At 42.3% G+C, this 19152-nt stretch overlaps 1 protein-coding gene across 3 annotated transcripts in view; it reads left to right on the top strand.

Annotated features, from left to right (window-relative positions):
• Nucleotides 1-18622, top strand: part of DIRAS2 (DIRAS family GTPase 2) — an 86676-nt gene extending 68054 nt beyond the window's left edge. For all 3 annotated transcript variants that reach the window (XM_089677141.1, XM_089677142.1, XM_089677140.1), the window contains one exon: nt 10524-18622. In XM_089677141.1, coding sequence (XP_089533267.1) covers nt 10562-11161 — 600 coding nt within the window. In that variant the 5' untranslated portion in view covers nt 10524-10561 and the 3' untranslated portion in view covers nt 11162-18622. The remainder of the gene's footprint in view (nt 1-10523) is intronic.
• Nucleotides 18623-19152: the final 530 nt, after the last annotated feature.

Raw genomic sequence — 19152 nt, 5'->3', positions numbered from 1 at the left:
CCTCCTCATGCTGCTGCCAAGTCCAGAGTCTCTCATGGGTCCCTGTACGGCCTCCCATTGCTGCTGTCTCCATCGCCACACTCTGCTGCCATGTGCCACTTTCAGGTCTCTTCACACTGCTGGTGTGTTTAATTTTTTGACATAGGGTGCAGGCAGATTACGGGCCTCACATAGCTGCTGCCAGGCCCCTAATCTGCCATGGGCCCCTATATACCGCCTCCTCATGCTGCTGCCAAGTCTAGAGTCTCTCATGGGTCCCTGTACGGCCTCCCATTGCTGCTGTCTCCATCGCCACACTCTGCTGCCATGTGCCACTTTCAGGTCTCTTCACAATGCTGGTGTGTTTAATTTTTTGACATAGGGTGCAGGCAGATTACGGGCCTCACATAGCTGCTGCCAGGCCCCTAATCTGCCATGGGCCCCTATATACCGCCTCCTCATGCTGCTGCCAAGTCCAGAGTCTCTCATGGGTCCCTGTACGGCCTCCCATTGCTGCTGTCTCCATCGCCACACTCTGCTGCCATGTGCCACTTTCAGGTCTCTTCACACTGCTGGTGTGTTTAATTTTTTGACATAGGGTGCAGGCAGATTACGGGCCTCACATAGCTGCTGCCAGGCCCCTAATCTGCCATGGGCCCCTATATACCGCCTCCTCATGCTGCTGCCAAGTCCAGAGTCTCTCATGGGTCCCTGTACGGCCTCCCATTGCTGCTGTCTCCATCGCCACACTCTGCTGCCATGTGCCACTTTCAGGTCTCTTCACACTGCTGGTGTGTTTAATTTTTTGACATAGGGTGCAGGCAGATTACGGGCCTCACATAGCTGCTGCCAGGCCCCTAATCTGCCATGGGCCCCTATATACCGCCTCCTCATGCTGCTGCCAAGTCTAGAGTCTCTCATGGGTCCCTGTACGGCCTCCCATTGCTGCTGTCTCCATCGCCACACTCTGCTGCCATGTGCCACTTTCAGGTCTCTTCACACTGCTGGTGTGTTTAATTTTTTGACATAGGGTGCAGGCAGATTACGGGCCTCACATAGCTGCTGCCAGGCCCCTAATCTGCCATGGGCCCCTATATACCGCCTCCTCATGCTGCTGCCAAGTCCAGAGTCTCTCATGGGTCCCTGTACGGCCTCCCATTGCTGCTGTCTCCATCGCCACACTCTGCTGCCATGTGCCACTTTCAGGTCTCTTCACACTGCTGGTGTGTTTAATTTTTTGACATAGGGTGCAGGCAGATTACGGGCCTCACATAGCTGCTGCCAGGCCCCTAATCTGCCATGGGCCCCTATATACCGCCTCCTCATGCTGCTGCCAAGTCTAGAGTCTCTCATGGGTCCCTGTACGGCCTCCCATTGCTGCTGTCTCCATCGCCACACTCTGCTGCCATGTGCCACTTTCAGGTCTCTTCACACTGCTGGTGTGTTTAATTTTTTGACATAGGGTGCAGGCAGATTACGGGCCTCACATAGCTGCTGCCAGGCCCCTAATCTGCCATGGGCCCCTATATACCGCCTCCTCATGCTGCTGCCAAGTCCAGAGTCTCTCATGGGTCCCTGTACGGCCTCCCATTGCTGCTGTCTCCATCGCCACACTCTGCTGCCATGTGCCACTTTCAGGTCTCTTCACACTGCTGGTGTGTTTAATTTTTTGACATAGGGTGCAGGCAGATTACGGGCCTCACATAGCTGCTGCCAGGCCCCTAATCTGCCATGGGCCCCTATATACCGCCTCCTCATGCTGCTGCCAAGTCCAGAGTCTCTCATGGGTCCCTGTACGGCCTCCCATTGCTGCTGTCTCCATCGCCACACTCTGCTGCCATGTGCCACTTTCAGGTCTCTTCACACTGCTGGTGTGTTTAATTTTTTGACATAGGGTGCAGGCAGATTACGGGCCTCACATAGCTGCTGCCAGGCCCCTAATCTGCCATGGGCCCCTATATACCGCCTCCTCATGCTGCTGCCAAGTCTAGAGTCTCTCATGGGTCCCTGTACGGCCTCCCATTGCTGCTGTCTCCATCGCCACACTCTGCTGCCATGTGCCACTTTCAGGTCTCTTCACACTGCTGGTGTGTTTAATTTTTTGACATAGGGTGCAGGCAGATTACGGGCCTCACATAGCTGCTGCCAGGCCCCTAATCTGCCATGGGCCCCTATATACCGCCTCCTCATGCTGCTGCCAAGTCTAGAGTCTCTCATGGGTCCCTGTACGGCCTCCCATTGCTGCTGTCTCCATCGCCACACTCTGCTGCCATGTGCCACTTTCAGGTCTCTTCACACTGCTGGTGTGTTTAATTTTTTGACATAGGGTGCAGGCAGATTACGGGCCTCACATAGCTGCTGCCAGGCCCCTAATCTGCCATGGGCCCCTATATACCGCCTCCTCATGCTGCTGCCAAGTCCAGAGTCTCTCATGGGTCCCTGTACGGCCTCCCATTGCTGCTGTCTCCATCGCCACACTCTGCTGCCATGTGCCACTTTCAGGTCTCTTCACACTGCTGGTGTGTTTAATTTTTTGACATAGGGTGCAGGCAGATTACGGGCCTCACATAGCTGCTGCCAGGCCCCTAATCTGCCATGGGCCCCTATATACCGCCTCCTCATGCTGCTGCCAAGTCTAGAGTCTCTCATGGGTCCCTGTACGGCCTCCCATTGCTGCTGTCTCCATCGCCACACTCTGCTGCCATGTGCCACTTTCAGGTCTCTTCACACTGCTGGTGTGTTTAATTTTTTGACATAGGGTGCAGGCAGATTACGGGCCTCACATAGCTGCTGCCAGGCCCCTAATCTGCCATGGGCCCCTATATACCGCCTCCTCATGCTGCTGCCAAGTCCAGGGTCTCTCATGGGTCCCTGTACGGCCTCCCATTGCTGCTGTCTCCATCGCCACACTCTGCTGCCATGTGCCACTTTCAGGTCTCTTCACACTGCTGGTGTGTTTAATTTTTTGACATAGGGTGCAGGCAGATTACGGGCCTCACATAGCTGCTGCCAGGCCCCTAATCTGCCATGGGCCCCTATATACCGCCTCCTCATGCTGCTGCCAAGTCCAGAGTCTCTCATGGGTCCCTGTACGGCCTCCCATTGCTGCTGTCTCCATCGCCACACTCTGCTGCCATGTGCCACTTTCAGGTCTCTTCACACTGCTGGTGTGTTTAATTTTTTGACATAGGGTGCAGGCAGATTACGGGCCTCACATAGCTGCTGCCAGGCCCCTAATCTGCCATGGGCCCCTATATACCGCCTCCTCATGCTGCTGCCAAGTCTAGAGTCTCTCATGGGTCCCTGTACGGCCTCCCATTGCTGCTGTCTCCATCGCCACACTCTGCTGCCATGTGCCACTTTCAGGTCTCTTCACACTGCTGGTGTGTTTAATTTTTTGACATAGGGTGCAGGCAGATTACGGGCCTCACATAGCTGCTGCCAGGCCCCTAATCTGCCATGGGCCCCTATATACCGCCTCCTCATGCTGCTGCCAAGTCCAGAGTCTCTCATGGGTCCCTGTACGGCCTCCCATTGCTGCTGTCTCCATCGCCACACTCTGCTGCCATGTGCCACTTTCAGGTCTCTTCACACTGCTGGTGTGTTTAATTTTTTGACATAGGGTGCAGGCAGATTACGGGCCTCACATAGCTGCTGCCAGGCCCCTAATCTGCCATGGGCCCCTATATACCGCCTCCTCATGCTGCTGCCAAGTCCAGAGTCTCTCATGGGTCCCTGTACGGCCTCCCATTGCTGCTGTCTCCATCGCCACACTCTGCTGCCATGTGCCACTTTCAGGTCTCTTCACACTGCTGGTGTGTTTAATTTTTTGACATAGGGTGCAGGCAGATTACGGGCCTCACATAGCTGCTGCCAGGCCCCTAATCTGCCATGGGCCCCTATATACCGCCTCCTCATGCTGCTGCCAAGTCTAGAGTCTCTCATGGGTCCCTGTACGGCCTCCCATTGCTGCTGTCTCCATCGCCACACTCTGCTGCCATGTGCCACTTTCAGGTCTCTTCACACTGCTGGTGTGTTTAATTTTTTGACATAGGGTGCAGGCAGATTACGGGCCTCACATAGCTGCTGCCAGGCCCCTAATCTGCCATGGGCCCCTATATACCGCCTCCTCATGCTGCTGCCAAGTCTAGAGTCTCTCATGGGTCCCTGTACGGCCTCCCATTGCTGCTGTCTCCATCGCCACACTCTGCTGCCATGTGCCACTTTCAGGTCTCTTCACACTGCTGGTGTGTTTAATTTTTTGACATAGGGTGCAGGCAGATTACGGGCCTCACATAGCTGCTGCCAGGCCCCTAATCTGCCATGGGCCCCTATATACCGCCTCCTCATGCTGCTGCCAAGTCCAGAGTCTCTCATGGGTCCCTGTACGGCCTCCCATTGCTGCTGTCTCCATCGCCACACTCTGCTGCCATGTGCCACTTTCAGGTCTCTTCACACTGCTGGTGTGTTTAATTTTTTGACATAGGGTGCTGGCAGATTACGGGCCTCCCATTGCTGCTGCCAGACATGTAATCTGCCATGGGCCCCCGTACCGACTCCTCATGCTGTGACGTTGCAACAAGGTGTAATTCAACCCTACATATGTTAGACCGCCTTTACGAACAGCTAAAGGCCATCACAGATTTCCTGATGTTAAAAGCGGATAAAGGTACTCCCTGTGTAACTTAGATGTCAGCCATTGTCAGCTCATGTGTGACACCTGCGCTTGCTCAGGCCCTTTGAGGAGGCCACGCTATTCGTGAGTCGGCAGGACTATGGGATGAATGATGTCAAATCGGCCATGGGCCCCCGTACCGCCTGTTCACGCTGATGCTGGTCCCACAGTGTGACCTGGGTCCCTGTACGGCCTCCCATTGCTTCCACTCTGCCATGTACCTCTTTGAAATCTCCTCACACTCCTGCGGTTGTCCATTTTGTCATAGGTTGCTGGCAGATTAGCGGCCTTCCATAGGTGCCGCCAGGCCCCATATCGACCATGGGCCCCCGTACCTCCTGGTCACGCTGCTGCTGAGCCCACAGTGTGACCTGGGTCCCTGTACGGCCTCCCATTGCTTCCACTCTGCCATGTGCCACTTTGAAATCTCCTCACACTCCTGCGGTTGTCCATTTTGTCATAGGTTGTTGGCAGATTACAGGCCTTCCATAGGTGCCACCAAGCCCCATATCGGCCATGGGCCCCCGTACCGCCTGGTCACGCTGCTGCTGGGCCCACAGTGTGACCTGGGTCCCTGTACCGCCTCCCATTGCTCCCACTCTGCCATGTGCCACTTTCAGGTCTCCTCACGCTCCTGCTGGTTTCCATTTTGTCATAGGTTGCTGTATGGCCTCCCATTGCTGCTGCCTCCACCGCCACACTGTGGCTCCAAACACTGGTTTTGGCCCCGTGACTGGCCAAAGGAGTGAAGTGTGCAGTGATTCTAAGATCGACGGCACTCATCTGCATGTCATACTGACAGACAGTATTATTTCTCTTCCCCAGCAGACTCCAAGGGCATTTAAATTAAAGGTACAGTGTTCTGCACTAATATTAAGTCTCTCTGAAGCCTAGAAACACCCTTTTTTAAGTTAAATTCACAGCGAATTTATTCGACTCGAATCGAATATTGTCCACGAATTCGCCGAATCAGTCGAATCGAATTTTTCATTTCTTCGCTCATCTCTAATTATGGCTTACAGCTCATGAAAACCCCAAATCCACAATCTCAGAAAATTAGAATATTGTTAAAAGGTGCAATATTCTAGGCTCAAAGTATCCCACTCTAATCAGCTAATTAAGCCATAACGCCTGCAAAGGGTTCCTGAGCCTTTAAATGGTCTCTCAGTCTGGTTCGCAATCATGGGAAAGACTGCTGACCTGACAGTTGTGCAGAAAACCATCAAGTGGTGCTTATCTACTGGCTATCTCTTTCTACAACTTCCTTGATTGCCTGCATGCTTTTCAGCTTCTTATTTGCTGTTTTCCATTTCTAAGGACTACATATCCCATGGTACCTTGCAGATTCCTGTACTCCACCTAAAGCTCCTTCTCTTGCAGCTCTGTAGTTCAGAAGGCAGGCTCTGTGAAATATGTGACGCAGTAGCGCCTACTCACACGGCATAGTGAATTTGTGTCACACAATTCAAGGAAATAACATGTATTGTCCACAACAAATAGGAAGCCTATTTACAGTATCACTGACTTTTATATAGTATTAATTTTTTATTGTCAATGTGAACATGTGGATATTCAAATTTATCAATGTATAGTACTGATTCTATGTTTGCGGACATGTATGACATGTATGTGTCAGTACGGTACTAATCTGTGTCTTAGAACATCTATCATGCTTGTCTGTACCAGGGCTTTTTTTCAGTCACCACTCCATACCAGCTCCTTCTGCACAGGTAACAGCATCTGTGGCAGACACAGGGCTGGCTGTATACAGTATACAAGTACTGGCAGTGTGGGCGCATGGTGTGATAAAGCACCCACAAATATTCTCCAGACATGAAACAACTGCTGAAAATGTTTTTTTTTCCTGAAACAGTGGGATGCTTTATCTGCAGTTGGATGTTGAATAATTCCACAGATACATTTCCCAATGATTCTATAGTTCTAGCCTCTGGGCTGGCTCAGTCAGCAGCCAGTGGAGTGATACAGTCAGGTCCATAAATATTGGGACATCGGCACAATTCTAACATGTTTGGGTCTATACACCACCACAATGGATTTGAAATAAAACTAACAAGATGTGCTTTAACTGCAGACTGTCAGCTTTAACTTGAGGGTATTTACATCCAAATCAGGTGAACGGTGTAGGAATTACAACAGTTTGCATATGTGCCTCCCACTTGTTAAGGGACCAAAAGTAATGGGACTATTGGCTTCTTAGCTGTTCCATGGCCAGGTGTGTGTTATTCCCTCATTATCCCAATTACAATGAGCAGCTAAAAGGTCCAGAGTTCATTTCAAGTGTGCTATTTGCATTTGGAATCTGTTGCTGTCAACTCTCTAGATGAGATCCAAAGAGCTGTCACTATCAGTGAAGCAAGCCATCATTAGGCTGAAAAAACAAAACAAACCCATCAGAGAGGTAGCAAAAACATTAGGCGTGGCCAAAACAACTGTTTGGAACATTCTTAAAAAGAAGGAACGCACCGGTGAGCTCAGCAACACCAAAAGACCCAGAAGACCACGGAAAACAACTGTGGTGGATGACCGAAGAATTCTTTCCCTGGTGAAGAAAACACCCTTCACAACAGTTGGCCAGATCAAGAACACTCTCCAGGAGGTAGGTGTATGTGTGTCAAAGTCAATAATCAAGAGAAGACTTCACCAGAGTGAATACAGAGGGTTCACCACAAGATGGAAACCATTGGTGAGCCTCAAAAACAGGTAGGCCAGATTAGAGTTTGCCAAACGACATCTAAAAAAGGCTTCACAGTTCTGGAACAACATCCTATGGACAGATGAGACCAAGATCAACTTGTACCAGAGTGATGGGAAGAGAAGAGTATGGAGAAGGAAAGGAACTGCTCATGATCCTAAGCATACCACCTCATCAGTGAAGCATGGTGGTGGTAGTGTCATGGCGTGGGCATGTATGGCTGCCAATGGAACTGGTTCTCTTGTATTTATTGATGATGTGACTGCTGACAAAAGAGCAGGATGAATTCTGAAGTGTTTCGGGCAATATTATCTGCTCATATTCAGCCAAATGCTTCAGAATTCATTGGACGCCGCTTCACAGTGCAGATGGACAATGACCCAAAGCATACTGCAAAAGCAATCAAAGAGTTTTTTAAGGGAAAGAAGTGGAATGTTATGCAATGGCCAAGTCAATCACCTGACCTGAATCCGATTGAGCATGCATTTCACTTGCTGAAGACAAAACTGAAGGGAAAATGCCCCAAGAACAAGCAGGAACTGAAGACAGTTGCAGTAGAGGCCTGGCAGAGCATCACCAGGGATGAAACCCAGCGTCTGGTGATGTCTATGCGTTCCACACTTCAGGCTGTAATTGACTGCAAAGGATTTGCAACCAAGTATTAAAAAGTGAAAGTTTGATTTATGATTATTATTCTGTCCCATTACTTTTGGTCCCTTAAGAAGTGGGAGGCACATATGCAAACTGTTGTAATTCCTACACCGTTCACCCAATTTGGATGTAAATACCCTCAAATTAAAGCTGACAGTCTGCAGTTAAAGCACATCTTGTTCGTTTCATTTCAAATCCATTGTGGTGGTGTATAGAGCCAAAAATGTTAGAATTGTGTCGATGTCCCAATATTTATGGACCTGACTGTATGTCCTCCGCCTCTAACTCCCTGCTTCTCAGTAACTTGGATCAAGGATGTGGAAGTCTGTACTCCTTAGTCCTGACTCCTTTAACTGCTTATGTTGTTCACTATGGTACCAATACTATGGCTGATTGCAGCAGATAGTTTTCCTTTATTTACTACCCCTACCCAGTATGCCATGGTAGATAATATACATTGTGTATATTAGCTTAGGAGGGGTCTGTTATTGATGTGGGGGTCCAATATTTTTGTTGGTGGTCTATTGTTGCTGCTGGGGAATCAGTTGTTGCTCCTAGGGAATCTACAGTGCCTTGAAAAAGTATTCATATTCCTTGAAATTTTCCACATTTTGTCATGTTACAACCAAAAATGTAAATGTATTTTATTGGGATTTTATGTAGTAGACCAACACAAAGTGGCACGTAATTGTGAAGTGGCACATAATTGTGGATCTCTGCAGCTCCTCCAGAGTTACCATGGGCCTCTTGGCTGCTTCTCTGATTAATGGTCTCCTTGCCTTGCCTTTCAGTTTAGGTGGACGGCCATGTCTTGGTAGGTTTGCAGTTGTGCCATACTCTTTCTATTTTCAGATGATGGATTGAACACTGCTCCATGAGATGTTCATAGCTTGGTATATTTATATTATATTATTATATTTATAACCTAACTCTACTTTAAACTTCTCCACAACTTTATCCCTGACCCATCTGGTGTGTTCCTTGGCCTTCATGATGCTGTTTGTTCACTTATGTTCTCTAACAAACCTCTGAGGGCTTCACAGAACAGCTGTATCTATTCTGAGACTAAATTACACACAGGTGAACTCTAATTAGGTGACTTCTGAAGGCAATTGGTTCTATTAGATTTTAGTTAGGGGTATCAGAGTAAAGGGGACTGAATACAAATGCATACCACACTTTTCAGATATTTATTTGTAAAAAAATGTTTAAAACAAGTATAATTTTCCTTCCACTTCACAATTATGTGCCATTTTGTGTTGGTCTATCACATATAAAATCCTAATAAAATACATTTACGTTTTTGGTTGTAACATGACAAAATGTGGAAAATTTCAAGGGGTATGAAAAGTTTTTCAAGGCACTGTATTGTTGTTACTGAGGGAATTGTTGTTGCTGCTGGAGGATTTATTGCTACTGTTGGGGGAGTCTATTGCTGCTAGCAGGAAAATCTATTGATGTTGCAGTGCTAGGAAATTTGTGGTTCCTGATGGGAAATGTATTGTTGCTGCTGGGAGATTTATTATTGTTGCTACTCTGCTGGAGGACCTATTATTCTTGCTGGGAGTTCATTGTTCCTGATTTGTACATTTTACTGCATTTCCTTTTATCATTAACAAATTCCATACCAATTACTTGTTTAGCACTACAACATGATACTTGATTCTGTATTATAATAAATGGGGTGGTTCAAGGCGGTGGGTAAAGGACAGAGACAAGGGGAAGTGTTGGAAAGTGGGTAGGTGGAAAGACAAGCGTGACCCAGGGGGTGAGGCAGGGAGTTCCTTTCTCTGAGCAAAAGCACTAGTCAGTACAGTACTGATTCCTTATCTGCAGACATGTATCTAGTGTGTCAGTGTGTAATACATGTACCAAGTGTGGTACTTATACCTCATAAGAGTCCCTGATTTGGCACTATTGTCCAAAAATTTTAGGAAAATCTGGGGGCCCTGTGTACCCCAGGATAATTCCACTATGCCTATAATAAATCCTGCTGCAAAAAATGTGAATAGTGCATATTGTAAGTTGGCTCATGTTTAATTAACCTATGCCCCTTTAAGCCATGCCTAATGTTCAGTACATTGTAGCCTAACCCACTGTTAGCTGCAGAAGTATAATCCAGTAGTTTCCACTGTATTTGAACCCAAGAGAAAATGGGCCCGGGTGCTCAGCAATGCATGAAGTACATATAATCCATATAAAGATAAAACAGCATCCATTGGGCTTGAAAGGTGAGCAATCAGTGATGAAATTCTATTTAGACATTTGGAGGAGGCACAAGCTCGTCTTCCTCAGGACTGCTGCTGCAATATGATATAAACATATTAAGATTCCATCTCTCATTTTTGGAATAAAGCCTGGGGGTTTCTCTAAAGCTATAGGTAACACAGAAACAAACATATTGGCAAATTTCTTTTTGTTTTTTAAGTGTCAAATTTACAGTCAGTGAAAAAAAATTATCCACAAAGCATAGTATTGATCATATTTCGGTATGTTTCTTTGCAGGTGTTTTTCTCAAGGAAGACATCTGATTCATTCTGAAAATGCCAGAACAAAGTAATGATTACAGAGTAGTGGTGTTTGGAGCAGGAGGAGTCGGTAAAAGTTCCCTCGTCCTAAGGTTTGTGAAAGGCACATTTCGAGAAAGTTACATCCCAACAATCGAAGACACCTACAGACAAGTGATAAGCTGTGATAAAAGCATATGTACTTTACAAATTACTGACACCACTGGAAGCCACCAATTTCCAGCTATGCAGCGCCTGTCTATATCAAAAGGACATGCCTTCATTTTGGTTTATTCTGTGACCAGCAGGCAATCCCTCGAAGAACTGAAGCCAATCTATGAACAAATTTGTCAGATTAAAGGGGATGTTGAAAGCATTCCTATAATGCTGGTTGGAAATAAAAGTGATGAAACACAAAACAGAGAACTGGAAAGCTCAGAAGGCGAAGCAATAGCAAAAAAGTGGAAATGTGCCTTTATGGAGACATCAGCCAAGATGAACCACAATGTGAAAGAGCTGTTTCAAGAGCTGCTAAACCTTGAGAAACGCAGGACTGTGAGCCTCCAGATAGATGGCAAAAAGAGCAAACAGCAAAAAAGAAAAGAAAAATTGAAAGGGAAATGTGTGGTTATGTAAAGGCCCATAAATGGGAAAGAGCTGCACCCATTTCAGCATCATTGAAGATGGGACAATAGCATGTTTAACACTTGGCAATGCAATCATTTTAACACCTGGAAATAAATGGCACATGATTTGTAGTTATATTGCCTCAGAAAGGACTGGGGTTGAAAATATTGTACTTACTTTAGGGTAAAATTAATTTCAATTTTCACAGTGGTCAGCATAATTTAATAGGACTGAATTCTCATTTCCAGCATGTTAATTGCTAGAAATGCTTCCAAGAAAAAGATTTTTATATACACGCAGACGAAAAATATTAAATTGCATGCAATAATCATGCATTTCAGAATAAATGCAATGAAATACGCCTGTGTGGTGTCTGAGCTCCGAGCTTAGGAATCTAGCTTCTGCATCTGGTAATACATTAAGCATTGCTGTCCCATGAAATATGAATCTCAGTTGAGAATTATATTACCTGGATCTTTCTTGCATGATAGCACACACCCAAAAGCAACAATATTCATTTTCAACGTGTATTTACTAATATGATAAAAAATATCAGAGGCATGCTGCAATAAAGTACATTCTTAGGCACTATTTTGGGTCAACAGATTTATAATACTGATTTACAAATATCTTGTTTATTAATAATTTAAACCAAAAATTGCTATATAAGCAGAATGCAACCAGTTACATACAACAAATGATTGGGTGGATGAATAATTTTAGTTTGTTAGTTATACCTTATACATTACTGTCTTCTGACGAGAAAGAACCAGTCCTGTCAGGTAAAAATAAAAGTATACAAAAGACAAGAAAATAATGCTGTTTATTGCAACTAATATTGCCAGGTGTGATGTTTCTTTTTTCAAACCAATTTTTAAATCACATTGGTTGTAATTGACCGCATCTCATTTTCAAAATAAACCTTGGCCTCAGTTTTTATAACATAACCCTAGTGACTGTCTGCTTGACACCAGGGTGAGATGGCTTTCCTTTACACTTAAAAAAATAAATGCACCATGTATTTATAGCTGTTTATTTACATTCCGTTCTCTATAACATTCCTTAACACACAAAATACAAGCCTTTGACAGTGGTTTGTTACTATGCTCATTTTTATATAATGTGTTATTCAAATTAGTTCATGCTGACATAAAAAATTATAATGAAAAAACAAAATGTCTAAGAAAAGCACATTTGTTTTGTATAACAAGTAAACCCTATACCCACTACAATTAATGTTTACGTGTGCTGAGAGGGGTGAGAAGGATGCCTTTACTAGTTCCTAAGGAAAATGTTAGATGCTTAGCTATTTTGTGCATTCAGCAAGAGAAGTCAGGTAACGCGATCTGGATACTTGTGCCAGGTCAGAGGCTGAAAAGTATTGAAGCCATTGGATCAGCATGAAAGGCAGACAACTATCATTTCCAATAACAAAGATCAGCAATGGTAGGCTACATACATCTTTCAGTAAGTGGTTTAATTTATTTTATGGGTAATGTGTCTTTGGCAGTACAAAATTGCACTCATTCAACTGAAGTACATAAAAAACTTTTAAAATGGCTGAAAAAAAATTAAACTGAAGCTAGAACCCCTAATATATTATTGGGAATGATACTGAATCTAATTTTTCTTCTTGTTCTATGCGTGCTATGTGTCTGGACAGTCTTAGTCCTTTTGCTAAATGCATAATGTTGGCCTCATTGCAATCAATCCTTGTCTCAGTGATAGCTGCTAAATTGGCCATTAAGAGCTAAATATATCAGTTGAAGTTTATGTTCACTGACAATGTTTCTCTTGCTCATGATTGTAAATCAAAAGAAAAATGTTACATAGATAATTTTATAAAATATCTTTCAGAGAATTAGCCCTTAACATTAGTTGGAAATGGATGGAGAGATGTAATACCACAATCACACATTAAATTGCTTAGTCCTTCTTTAAACATGCTGGCAGGCACTGAAGTCAAATCATAATTATACAGGTTCTCTTTTCATAATCAGATGTTATACTTAAAGGTCATAGTAATAAAAGACTAAGGAAGAAGTAAAGCATGTTTATTTAGTAATGCAATACAAAATGCAGTGAGGATGTACCATGACCAGTAGCAACCATATTACCACCACAAAATCTGTTAAGAGAATTTGTTTCTCTAATTTGTTTTCCCTAATTTGCACATCGCATTGCACTTTGTGCGTTTTATTAAATAAACTCATATGTGTTCTTCTGCAGTTTGTCATTCAAGTGTGATGATTTGATATAGCCTTGAAGAATTACATACCATGACGTATGTCCTAACAAACTGAGCTAAGTTCTGATAATTAATAGATTTCTAGGGCTAACTCTACTGCTCTTTGCGCTCATTATTTAATAAAACCAATAATATATCTTTACATTAAATATATATACTAAGCTTGTTAGTTTCACTTAACTAAAGCACACTTTTAACATCTCAATATAGTTGTGCTGTAAAGAGCAAAGTGGCTAATGCAGGGGCTTATTTGCTAAAGATGTACATTACATCTTCACATTGAATTTCCATTTAGGTTAGTGGAAATTTCCATTTTTACTCCATATTTAGGCATTATTTGTTCCCATGTTTGTGTAATTTAAATGAACACAGGCTAAAATTATTTCTTAATTGTATCAGCACATTAGTACTCTGTAAGGATAACGGCAGCTGCCATTGATGAGTTGTTTTAAATAAGGCCGGTTCCAGGTCTTTATTACCTAATGAGTCACTGACCTGGACAAGTATTCAGGACTTAGTTTAGACGTTTCTCATTTCATGCTTGACCCAGGTTAGTAATTTGCTGGATAGGGGAGTCAGGATAGAGTAACATCTCTAAAGCCTGCAAGGCAGTTATGGTAGCTTTCATATTTCCATCCTTACAGATCATTACTGTCATGTAGCATATGAACCAGTCCAAGTTCAAATGAAAGCAAAATGCATAACAGTTTTGTGCAAAATGTTCAGTTTTAATGAATTAATGAGAATGTCCAATTTTAAATGGTTTGGAACACCACAGTCATTTTACCATACACATAAGTCTCTGATATGCCACTAGGTATAGTTGGCTCTGTTCTGGTCAACACATGTATCTTATCAATTAGGCAGTGGAATACTGCTACCTGTAACTAGTGACAGAATTGATATGTGTGTGTCTAGTCTTCAGCATACCACAGTATATTGTAGATGAGAAGAACAAAGCAGTCAGTCAGCAATTATTCCAGCTTCCTGCAACGGCTTTATGGGAGATGTGCAAATGCAGCTACTATGTATTTGTTGTAGAAAGCATGCATTACAAGACCAGGTAGTGTGTTTTTTCTCCATAAAGGTAAAGTATATCAAAAAGACAAAATTTCCTTTGATTTTGGATATGGGGGGGGGGGGTAAAAAACACTGTCATATTTTTTTAATGCCATCTGTATCTCATTAGGGAGATTTCCCTTCACTTTCTGCCCTATAGACTCAACAGGATATAGTAAGATATTTTTTCTAATGTGAGGAAGGTGGCTAGGTTGCAGATGGTGTGGCTCTCATTTGTGTGGGCATAGCAGCCCATTCATTTGAATGGGCTGCTGTACCTGTGGGAAGCACAGGGAAAAAGTCCCTGATGTTGTCTTTAAAGCCGCAGACTCAGGGAACTGCATGGTGCTTTGGCACCTGAAAATGCTCTGTTTTCTGATGCATGGGGTGTCATTAAGAACTAATGGCACCTCGGCACGTCTGCTAAAGAGCAGCAGGTTTGGCTGCAGGTGCGGGAACATGAGCGATTTACACACATTTCTCACCCAGTACAGTGTGAACCTAAGTGATGCCACCTCTTACACAGTTATCTTGTGAATAACTGTTCCCATTTGAAGAGGTCTGCTCAATTCTTGTTTAAATGTAAACTCAAAATATTTGATTTATCTCCACTTTTATTCTCAGCATCATTGGTAGGGCAATTAGAGAGGATAAATCTCCATAATGAGGACACTGCAAAAATCTGACAGTGGTTCTTATCCATAAACCCTGCGGCAAAATGTAAAAAAATGTCTTCGGTTATACTTTAAAAATAAAGTATAATAAGGAAGTCTATACCAAACAACTGCTGGTGCGGTGCCTCCAGCACATCATGATTAGCATCATATTCAGATACAAGGGCTATTGTAGAGGGGGCAGTTGTGGACATGCATATCCGGACCAGTAAGTCCTGTACAATGGAGGTATATGTTGGATGCTTTGTACCTGTAAAGGAGGAGAATGCTCTTTGGAAACCACTGGGAATACAGCTAAATACTATACTGTATGTCTTGTAATATCTTTATTTGAGCCAAACTAGATTTTCTATGGAGTATTAGTTGACTTTTGTACCAGTTTGTTTCAAAGCACAAGCAGTATTTTAAACAAACTATATCTCAAAATTTTTTCAGGCCAGTTTTGCAGAATGTTCTCAAATTAAGTATGCAAATATATGAGCTGTTCATGATAAGATATCAGATGCAAAATGCAGTATTTTCAACTTGTAAAATATATTTTATCGGTTGCAACAATGGCAGTAATTAGTTTCCATGTTTGCTAAATATTGTTCACAATTCCCAACAAGAAGTTGTATTTGACTAATGCTGTTACTGTTGAATGAGATTGTATTCAGTACTTTATAATAGTGTGATCCATTTTGTAAAGCACAAAAAGACTAAGATGTCCACAACTGTCCTAGATGTAAAACCCATCCTTTGCACTAAGTGTTGCACAGTTTAGTAAACACAGGCCAAGTTAAAGAACAACTATATTTCCAAGCACAAAAAAAATGGTTGACAGGTCTAAGCACATCCATTGGGCTTGATTTCCTGAAGTGTGAAGTCATTTGAAGTGCAGCAAGGTGAACTGAGTGTCCCTCCAAATATCAAGTTCTTTTTTCTTTTTAATTCAGCATGATTGAATGTTTTAAGTAAACACAGGATTACTTTGATATACTGCATTTCACCTTGCTTCACACAACAGTAACTCTGTATCTGCGTGGCATTTTAATGCCTAAACCCACTGTGTTTTTTGCAGCATATTCATAGCTAATAGAGTTCTGATTTTACAAAATGTATAAGTAGAGCATCTTAACAGTTCTAATTAGCAGCCCTAAAGTGTATGTAAAAAACAAAACTTTTTTTCTAGATCTGGATACAGTAGGGAATGGTTAGGGTCAGTTTTTTTGTGTTCAGTTGTGGAGATTCCCCTTAATTTCCTGTTCCAGAGACACCATAGGAAAGAAAGAGCTCTCCAAAGTGAGAGGATACCCACCTTTACACAATAGTCGCTAGAACAAATTTACCCTTTGTAAGATCATCTCTCTATTCCTGCTCAAAAATGTCTGTAGTGGAAACAATAGTCACAAGAAACAATAACGAGGGTAAATCTCCCCATCAGGGACACAGACAGCAATAAAAACCAGAAAGGGGTTCCAACCATTCCACATTGTTTCCAAAGCTATTTTTTACTTTATATACATTTTAAGGTACAAATTGAAAGCACTCTTCAGCATGGCTGGATGTCAACTTAAAGGAGAATTCTAGCAAAACCTACTAACTCTTAAAAGTGTCACATCTCCCCTTCTAACACCTACTGTATTCTGACTAACCTGTGTAAGAAACATCTGTATACTTATCTATGTTCAGCCAGCTGTAGTCTGGTCAACAGCTGGTAAAGCCTAGAGCAGTGACGTCTCCCATAGGCTCCTATGACCCATCCATTGACAGCAATTCCTCCTCTCCCCTGCAGCAGGCGCTGGCTGACACGGGGGAGCTGGATCAAATGAGCGGTCTGAAAATAGCTTAGTCAGAATTGGTGTTAGGAGGGGAGTGGAGACAGTTTTAAGAGTAGCTAGGTTTTATATGGAATTTTATTTTAATGTTCCACATACAGAAAATAGGATGCAATAAAACAGTCACCAATAATTTCTATCCCAAAAAGACAGCAAGTTGTTTCATTGGTGCCATGACAGATCAGCTGGCCATATACAATGCAGGCTGATTTAATAATCTTTTTTAATCTACCAACAACTATGTAATAAAGGGAGCCTGACTAGTCACAAATTGACTAGATTGCTGGGTACATGTTCTACTAAAATCTTTGGTGGAGCAAAAGGACATTCAATAGAGACTACAAATTCAGATTGCAGGGTGTATGGCCAGCCTTTTGCCACCAAAAAAAGAACAGTTACTGTGTTTCTCACAGGTGTCAATATTCATTTTTATTCATAAGAGACATAGATCTTAATTACAATAATTTAGGTTTGATGTTTCTCACGAAACACTAAAACAGCTTTTCACATTTAATTATGAAAGAAAAGCACATTGGTCCCCTAAAAGATAGTGACTGACCCAGTTATAAAGTAGTGTTCTAAATGAAGCTATCGTGGGGACTGTCAAATGGGAAGGCCAAAGATGAGTATTAGCTAAGAACAGGGAAAATTTGACATTTTTCCTAAAAATGGAAAGTTCCTTCAAGCTACCTAAATATATATATATATATATATATATATATATATATATATATATATATGTATGTATGAGTTGTATGCGTATATCATAATAAAAGTGTCATGGTATTCAGATATGGAAAAACTATGGTCAAACATGTAATGAAACTTTTTAGAATAATTTATTAAAAAATATTTATTGAATTTTTATGTTTATTTATCTACAGTATATTTTTATTTTTTAGGGAAACATTTTATTGTGGATTGTTTCCTTACAGATAAGGCAGCATTTTCTTTGTGTATTAGCAGAAAACTCAAAAATGTTGTAGTGGTTTGGATAACTGCTATAAAACAAATGAATAATCATATAAAAACATATCTTTATCAAAAGCAAAAAATGAATACTGTAAACATTGTAAAATAAAGCAAAACATGCTGGTTTCCATATGATTTTATCATGTTTTATGTATTAAAGCCATGATCTGTTAAAAACGTCTTGCATGAATATAAGCAAGGCCAGTAAGCAATACTATATATGAATTCCTACCATATTTTATACCCTTGTATGGTTATTGTAGTTTTTTTGAGTACTATTTCGCATAGAGTATGCTGGTCTAAATGATTGTTATGCTCTCATTGGTATAAAAAAATGCTTATTTTAGTAGTAAAAATGATAAATTGTAGAAAATATATAATATTATACAGCTTTAATATATTTTATGTTTTAATTTTTTTTTCTTTATGGAATGTATGCAAATGTACACAAGTTCTAATATGTATATAAACCACTGGATATATTGTACATGTAAGTTGAATGGCTTATTTTAACACAAGAGCATGATATTTATTACATTATACCGTGTATCATTCAAGTTGTATTTATTGTTGAAATGTCATCTATTTTACTCAAAATACAGATACAGAATGTATCTGTGCCTACATGTTTCTATGTTTCCAGTGTTGTTATGAATATAAAGAATCATACAAAAATAAAGTTTTAAAGTACAACGATCAAGCTGGATACTGTGGGTGTGTTTTTAAAGTGAAACTCCAGAAAAAACCCCCAACAAACTGAAGGAATGGGAGGGCCTGTTAACATTGCACGACCTTTGCAATATTAAAGCTGAACTCTGGGTATGTATAGAAACACAAAATATAATCAGTAATACTGGACATTATTATATTTATGTTTAAATATAAGCAGTGGAAGTACCTGAATTTGACCTGGTACCCACCTTCTACCACGCCTGTAAAGCAGAGCTGGTGTGACAGAAAAAAGGCCAAACGGTTTATATGCTGACAAGAAGCATACTGATAGGAAGAGAGAGCAGCTCATCATTGTGCTGCATCTCATTTCACAGTCCAGTCACAGGCTAGGGTGGTTCTGGAATGTCCTGGGCTCAGAGGAAGTGGGTTAAATTATGCTGACCAGCAGACTGAGGACATCTAAAGGCAGAAAAACATACTGCAGAATAAAGCTCTGGGTTAAATGCAGATATAGCAGCAAAAGCTGTTTTGTTGTTGTGTTACCTTTTAATAGGCTAT

The sequence above is a fragment of the Staurois parvus genome, unplaced genomic scaffold, assembly GCF_062004578.1.
Source record: "Staurois parvus isolate SC_StPar_1 unplaced genomic scaffold, SC_StPar_1.0 ptg000178l, whole genome shotgun sequence".
Lineage (NCBI taxonomy): Eukaryota > Metazoa > Chordata > Amphibia > Anura > Ranidae > Staurois > Staurois parvus.
Note: the sequence above shows the minus strand (reverse complement) of the source record. Positions and strands in the feature narration are given on the sequence as shown.